Source organism: Mastomys coucha, unplaced genomic scaffold (genome assembly GCF_008632895.1).
Source record: "Mastomys coucha isolate ucsf_1 unplaced genomic scaffold, UCSF_Mcou_1 pScaffold1, whole genome shotgun sequence".
Lineage (NCBI taxonomy): Eukaryota > Metazoa > Chordata > Mammalia > Rodentia > Muridae > Mastomys > Mastomys coucha.
In genome coordinates, this window is record NW_022196891.1 from 53,429,499 (window position 1) to 53,437,841 (window position 8,343).

Here is an 8,343-nt window from a genome sequence, read left to right on the forward strand (position 1 = left end):
TTTTCCGAGACAGGGCTTCTCTATATAGCCCTGGCTGTCCTGGAACTCACTCTGTAGATGAAGCTGGCCTCGAACTCAGAAATCCACCTGCTTCTGTCTCCCAAGTGCTAGGATTAAAGGTGCGTGCCACCACTGCCTGGCAGTTTCTCAAAATGTTAAACAGTTATTACATATTTATCAGATTATCTCTCTAAGATACACGAAAACCTCAGTAAAGAGTAAAAGGGCAGGACAGAACTCTACAGACAGACAGCCTAGAGATTATACCACATTATTAGGAGGAAAAAGTGTTATCACACACTCCAAAGGAAGATCAGGATTCAAAACGTGAGTGAGATAATGTGCACCAAGATTAGCAGCGAGGCACAGGGAAGGAAGGAGCCGTCCCTCCAGTACAAGGAGGAAAGCCTGAATACTTTCTTGTCGACAGTTCAAACCTTTCTGGAATCTGCAATGCACAGGTCCCAGAGTGGATGCAGGGAGCCTGGCAGGCACAGGCGGAACAGGACTACAGAGCTCTGGACTGAACTTGCACTGCCAACTTTAAGGAAGAAAAGAACAACATGCATTTGTTGCCACCCCAAGCTTACTGTTTTCTAACACTCTGGGTCAGCGTCACATACACTGTGGTCTCTCCCCCTACTAGAGTGCTTTCCTTTCAGTAGGTGTGGGTAGAAGGCCTCTGTAGCCAAGCTGGAAGGCAGGCCACTAAAGTGTAAGACACGTAAGGTAGAACAATCGCATATATATGTTATACATACAACTTGCTAGTAGTGACCTCATGACCTCATTACATCATACATCCTAGTCCCCAGCATTCTAGTGCTGCTGTGCCAGAGAGCACACCTGACACAGGATGCTTGAGGGAAACCACATGCAATCCATAGCAGCACAGCATTGTTCCTTCTGCAAATGTTCCGGAAGTTAATGCTGATCTAGGAGTCAAACACCTGCATCTAATTTTCTCTCTCCACCTTGTCCACAAGGAAATGGTTTTCAAAGATTTTTTTGAAGTGACTATATATTCTCTTAACATATTACTGATATTTATTTTTAATAAATATCCTCCCATGTTAGAAAGTACAGTCATGCTTTTCCTTGTAGAGTTTCTGTAAATGACCTCTATAGGAACTCTAAATCACAGGTCTGACTATATAATCCTGATCATCACCCACTCAGAACACTTCAGAGTTGCTGCTCTTTAATATTCAGGCCTATTTTCAAATTGATACAATTTCTTAAAAACATATTAAAATTAAGACTTTCCACAGTAAACATGGTTCCTTGCCTATGGGTTTATCAATAATATTGCCATCACTACTACCACTGCCGCTACTTTTCTAAACCAGTGTGTGCTTACTATCTGCCAAACACACCCTTATGGGACACTCTAACTGCTATGGAGGCTGGAGTAAGAAAGGCCCTGGGCTCATCTATAGTGCAGGCTTGATCCCAGGTGATGGGCTGTCCAGGAAGAATTAGGTGTGGCCTTGTAGAAAGAGGTGTGTCACTAGTAATGGGCTTTGGATTTCAAAGCCCACACCAGGCCAAGTGTGTGTCTCTCTCTGCCTGCAAATCAGGATGTAGCTACTTCTTCAGTACCATGCGTACTACCTGTGTGCCGCCATGTTCCCTGTCATGATTATAAGTTCTAATACTCTGAAATTGTAAGCAAGGCGTCAGTCAAATGTTTTCTCTTCTAAGAACTGACTCATAGCAACAGAACAGTGACTAAGACAAATGCTTAGTATAAACCTTTGACAACTTAATCTATGTCTCTGTTTCTTCATTTAAAATGGCGATAACAGTACTTCTTAGAAAGGTTAAATGGATGGACAGGGATGTACATGAAGGCTTACAACGGTGGCTGGAAACAGTAAGTCTTAAGTACGATGAGCAGTGTTGTCGTTTTTGCAGTCTCCAGTCAGGAATGGAGTAGAGGTCCTAACAGAAGCTGCAAACTTATGGGCTAAAGGGGAGATCAGACCCTGACAATACATCCGGGCCTTGACAGACACACCAGAGAAAGAGAACAGGCAACATTTGCTCACAACTCTTTCAAGTTATCCGCCTGCCACGTCCAAAGTTGCCAATCCATCAAGTGAGCATCCATCTATGAAACCCACAGAGAATAGCAGCTGGCAGGGGGAAAGGCAGGCAGACAGGGTCTGAGCCTTGCTCGCCAAGGCGGGAAGCAAACACAACAGGCTTTCAACTCAGTGGAAGGTGTCAGGAGTGAAGGCCAGAAAGGACTATGGAGCAAGAACGGATGTGAGCTAAAACTGTCACAGTCAGCCTTGTCAACTGACACAGACTAGAGTCGTCCAGTAGGACAGCCTTGACTGAAGAACAGCTGAGATCAGATGGGCCTACAGATATGTCTGCGGGTGGCTGGCTTGATTAACTGATGCAGAAGGGCATGCATTAACCACAATTTCTAAGAATGAAAGTGATAAATCATGTAACTGGTTGTAATAATTCAAACTGGGCTCTACCTGTTGATTTCGGGTTGTGCTGTTATTTTTTTCTTGAGCAGTGGGCCCTTCTGGTGTGTGAATTCCTCCTTTCACATCACTTGCAAGACCCAAGGGCTGCCAGGAATCATCCCATATATCTTTAGATGTAGAAAAACACCAGTCCTATAAGGAAAAAATTGCAACAATAAATCATAATACAATGCCACACGATCTCAAAGCAAGGTAAGGTGACAGCAAGGAAGCAGTGTGCTGTAAACAACAAGAGGGGTGCTGACTTCTGTCAGGACAAGGAAGCAGTGTGTTTAAGCGACAAGAGGGGTGTGTTGATTTCCATCACAGTGACCCCTTTCCTCAAAGTCTGTAGTAAACACCTTCAACACCTGGGACTCATGAACATAAATAGCACTGTGGGACACACACCACTCTCCTAGCTAGATGGTTCCTGAATGCCTTAGTACTTACCTACTTAAAAACCACATATCCTTTTGAACTATGGCCTGACAAATCCTGCTGAATTCCAGCATTTACAACTTTCTAGAAGCCTGGTCTACTGGGTTCCAATTTCCTTTGTCAGCAGTGATTGCTGCTTGTTATCACAAGGCTCTAACCTTCTGTGTCATTTCTCCACGTGTCTGATACTGTTTCTTCCCAACAAGGCTTGAAGTAAACAGATGGGAGGCAGGACTCCCTGTCTTCCCCATTTTGGCCTGTAGAGGTAGCCAGTTCTCATCCCAAACATCATCACCTATGGTCACTGACTCCAGGCATGGCATTCCCGTAGGGACCTCATCCTGAAATATATCACAAGACAAACAAGTACTGTTATTTTTATTTCCCAACATAAACACATTTTAAAAACTTAAATGCACAATTTTTTCCTGTCTCTGAGTAGATACAAGTTTAATACACAATTTATTACTATTTCGCTCCTGAAATGCCAAAGAAATAGAGGCAGATATTTAAGGGCACATCTGTGACCAGCAGAGGAGGCAACTCTCTGGGTGTAGGAAAACACTTCCATAACTGACCAGGGGGTCCTAACAAGCCCCAGGCCCCTAAGTGTACAGTGGGAAGAACTGAGAGACAACCACATATATACAACATAAAAGCTCAGGAGCCTTTAAAGAGTAAAAGGCAGAAACAAAGCTATGTGGGTAAGAGAGTAGAACGGGATGGAAACAGGAGCATGAGATGAGGTTGGTGGGGAACAAGTGTGGCTCCAGACAGCTGGCCCTAAGCCTAGGACTCAGACAACTGCTCTCTTCATTGGCTAGAGGGACTTTTGAAAAGTTAAACATGGGGAAGAAAGAGGAAGAAAGAAAGGTTTGTGTTAGTCAGCTTCCCATTACTCAGGCAAATTCTAAGAGAATTCAAAAGGAAGAAAACTTTATCTTGACTCATGGTTTCAGCGTTTTAGTCCACGATCAATCGGTTTTACAGATGCCGACCAGAGGGGACAGGTTATTGTGGCAGTGAAGCATGTAACAGAGGAAGACTGTCCACTCCCGGAGGAAGGTGGAAGAAAGTTTTGTGGGAAGGGCTGGAGAGATGGCTCAGTGGTTAAGAGCACTGACTGCTCTTCCAAAGGTCCTGAGTTCAAATCCCACCCAGCAACCACATGGTGGCTCAGGACTATCCGTAATGAGATCTGATGCCCTCTTCTGGTGTATCTGGAGACAGCTACCATGTACTTACACATAAATAAATCTTTGGGCCAGAGCAAGCAGGGCCAGAGAGAGAAGAAAAAGTGTCTGAAGACAGCTACAGTGTACTTACATATAATAAATAGTTAGATAAATAAATAAAGACGGCCTACCTCCTGAGACGTCTACTATCTCACAATAATACCCCATGTGAGCAAACCAAACCTTTAGCACATGGCCTTTGAGGGACATTTTAGATCCAAATCTCCTGTCTATATCATGCAGAACCACATCTAGTCTGCCTTCAAGAGTCCCCAAAGCCTTAAATGTTCTCGTGCTGCTCAAAAGTACAAGCCAGAAAACTCCTTGTGGGAACCAGGATCCAGGAGTGGGTAAGGGAGGCAGACTGACCAACCCTAGAAACAGCCTCTGGAGCCCAGCACTGAGCTGCTGATCTACCTTACTGCACAGCAGCAAGCATTTTTATACAGCCTTTGGACCAATGGGAATTGACAGAAGCTCCAGAGTAGCCAACTACCCTACTGTCACTATGGGGAGGCGCCAGGCTGCCAGCACTGGAGGGGACTTCTGTAAAGATGGGGGACGAGTGTGTGGGAGCAGCCACTGCCCTGTTCCAGGCCCATTCTGAGATTCCACTAGTTTGCTAGGATCCTTTCTTTTGTGTCACACAGTATGCCAGCAGGCATGGGCACTCAGTATGGAAGACACCCAGAGGCTGCAGCAAACACATCTCAAAAACTCTCAGCTGTGAACCCTGAAAAAAAAATTAAGCTAGGGAGCCAGAGACAGGTGGATCTCTGTGAGTTCCAGGCCAGCCAGAGGTATACAGTAAGATCCTGTCTCAAAAAGCAAAAACCAACCAAACAAAAAAACACATACACTTTATAATAGCACAGGGGTAAACCCTCTATGCCAAATGAGAAACAGGAAAATACCAAGAAAGGACTGGACTGCAACAGTAGTAAAACCAACTGGGCCAACAGCAAACTCTGTATGCAGGGAACATGGTGGGAAAGGGCTCTGCTGACCCTGTCCCACTCCTGTCTAGCTGCGACGCACATAGCAGCTCGCTGGCTCGCTCACACTTTGACTGATGCCTATAGCTTCTCGCTGCAGATTTTCCATGGTCCCTTCACTGATAACTCCCCAGGTTTACACTCAGGTTAAGGTGCTGTACTTTTGGGAGCTTCCCTGAGGTACTCTGCCCCATTGCCTACTTGGGTTTTCCTTTAAAACCCTCTGAGAAAACCTCCTCGGCTCTGTGACTCTTACATTCCGTATGCTTGAAAAGACAACCAACCTATGGGAGATGCTAGCATCTGATGTCCAGTTCTGTCATCAGTGGAGCAGTGCAGCCAGAGCCACTGAACTCCTGGATGGCTGAACAACAGGAAATGCCACAACGAGCACATTTTGTTTTGTTTCCAAGTGAAGTCTTTCTGAGGCCCTCAGGACATCTACTGCCCTACTATAAAGTACTTAACTATTTAAAAAAACTGTATGCATATGAATGTTTCGCCTACATGTATGTGTGTGTGTACTACATATATGTCTGGTGTCCAGGGGTCAGAAGATTAGAGGTGAATCTTCCCACCTCTGAAGATCTGGATTAAAGGTGTGCCTGTCTTCCCACCTCGAGCACCTGCATCAGAAGTGGGTCTTCACACCAAGAACACCCACCAAGCACGACCTTTACCTTGCAGGGTTACCAGTATGCTGACGGTCTATGGTTCAATCATAGCCACACAAGCTTGGCTCACGGCGCTCTGGGCTTTCAATAGCTTCCTTCTCCAATTTTTTCCAACTTCCTTCTATAAAGCAGTGACTCCAAAAGCTTCTAAACCATAATTTCACAGAATCACAGCAATGACCTCATAGTCAGCATCCGTTTTCAGTCTCATTTCCATTACTTTGACAAAATATCTGAGGCAGAACCACTTAAAGGGGCAATGGCTCCATTACTGAAGCCTACAAGGTGGCAGAGCCATCATGGAAGAAAGGTATGGCGGAAAAACCCCTTAAGTTATTAGGAATCTTTTAGTTCTCTGTCCATTTAACAGAAAACAGCATTAGGTTCTCCCTTTGGCCCTATGACCTATTGCCACAGGTTCTTAGCTCTGAATTGATAATTCTTTTCAATGAATTATTACTGTCTCGATCAGCTTTTTGTTGCTGTGAAGAGACGTCATGATCTTGGCAACTCCTATAGAGGAAAACATTTAATCGGGGCTGGCTTACAGTTTCAGAGGCTTAGTCGTCCATAGTCATGGAGCTGTGCAGGCAGACATGGTGCTGGAGAAGTAACTTAGAGTTTCTATATTCAGATGTGCAGGAGCAGGAGGAGAGAGCCTCTGGGCATGGGATGGGCTTTCTGAAAGCTCAGAGCCCACTTCCCAGTGACATACCTCCTAGAAAGCCAGACTTCCTAATCCTTTCAAATAGCACCACTCCCTGATGACCAAGCATTCAACTCTAGTCTATGAGCCTACAGAAGCCATTCTCATTCAAACTACCACAGCCTCTCACATGCTCAGAGAAGGGGAGGGAGAGATAGGTAAAGGACTAGGGTCCCACCCCGCACCCTCCCAAGTTCCTCCAATGAATATTTCTCTTTTTTATTTTTATTTTTTTAAGTTTTATTGTATTATGAGAAAAGCTACATGATTTCAATTTATCTGAATTTGTTAACATTTAAAAACATATTTTAAGTAAATAGAATTAAATCACATTCTTGTTTCCCTTTTGTACCTTAACTCCTCCCAGAAACCCCCCTTCAATACCTACAGTATCTTTTTTTGTTATATTCCTCAAAATTTATAAAATATTATAATAAAAATGAGTATTATAAAAGTTGTTTGATATAAAACAACAATCAATTTAACAGTCTTATGTAGATGCTTGTCTACAGCAATATTGAAAATACATACGTTTTCTCAATATAAATTTTAAGTAACTCTAAACATATTAACTGTATATTTCAAAATAATACATCACTACTAGTATTTTCTTAAATGAACATAAATATATAAAGTCTTTTTGTTTGTTTGTTTTGTATTTATTAGAATTTAAAATCTTGACTCTTACTGTGGTACAGCCCAAAATAAGAACAATTTTTAGACATTGGGTTTCATTGTAATTAATAAGGCTGTACTTCAATGACCCTCACATCACCAAAGGATTTTACCTCCATCGTAGCTGAGAGTTGATAGTTCTGCTGAACCAAGAAATGAATTGTAGGCTCGATTTTTGGATACAGACTTCCTGCTATGGTCAAAGCTATTTGACTTGAGTGAGTGACTTTATTCTCAGCCCACAGAGAACAGGTTACATTCATTTCAGAAATGGTGTGTGTATTAAGATGGCCTATCCATAAAGTCATTCACCAACTGTTTCAATGAACAATGGTTCTACGTGGAGGGTGCCACAGACATTAGGTGAGGGTAAGAATCTGGTTCATTGGCTGTGATAATTTGGAAAAGCATTCATCTCAAAGAAAGAGTAACTTATAAAGTCATCAAACTTGATACAAGAGTTACAAATGTCAAGCAAAGCATGCAGTCTCACTCTCTGTTGTTCTCTTACAAGCAACCTCCCAAGTTAATTGTCTATGTTCTTTTGGGTATATAAATACTTCTGAAATATATAAGCTGTTCTGAAGACCACAGTATAGTGTAAAAATATGAAATAAACAATACTACTAATAGAGAGGCTGAGATAGGAGAAGCAAGATTTCAAGACCCTTATGTTGTACACAGCAAGTCACTGTCATGAACAAACAACATGAAAGTGTGTATGGATTGTACAATATTGGACATATTTCTCCAATTACCAAGTTAGAGAGACCATTGGATGACAATCAACAAATTTCTAATTCTTCATATTTTTGGATTTTAATCAGTTAGTAATATTGTAATATAGTACTATATTGCATATAGTAATATAGTAATGTTGGTAATATTTTCATATTAAGAGATATTAAGAAAAAGTAATTGTCACTTCCTGTTGATTTGGTTGTTTTAGGTTTGTGTGGATTTGTTGAAAGATTACTTTCTTGCTTCTTCTAGGGTGTAGTTTTGCTCCTTATGTTGATGTTTTCCATCTATTATCCTTGTAAGGATGAATTTGTGGAAAGACATTGTATAAATTTTGTTTTGTCATGGAATATCTTGTTTTCTCTATCTATGGTAATTGAGAGTTTTGCT

At 42.3% G+C, this 8,343-nt stretch overlaps 1 protein-coding gene across 7 annotated transcripts in view; it reads right to left on the reverse strand.

The window, feature by feature from the left end:
* Window positions 1-8,343, reverse strand: part of Tdrd5 (tudor domain containing 5) — a 78,716-nt gene that overhangs the window by 18,655 nt on the left and 51,718 nt on the right. For all 7 annotated transcript variants that reach the window (XM_031385611.1, XM_031385586.1, XM_031385634.1 and 4 more), the window contains 2 exons: window positions 3,086-3,268; window positions 2,496-2,639 (listed from right to left, as the gene is read on the reverse strand). In XM_031385611.1, coding sequence (XP_031241471.1) covers window positions 2,496-2,639; window positions 3,086-3,268 — 327 coding nt within the window. The remainder of the gene's footprint in view (window positions 1-2,495; window positions 2,640-3,085; window positions 3,269-8,343) is intronic.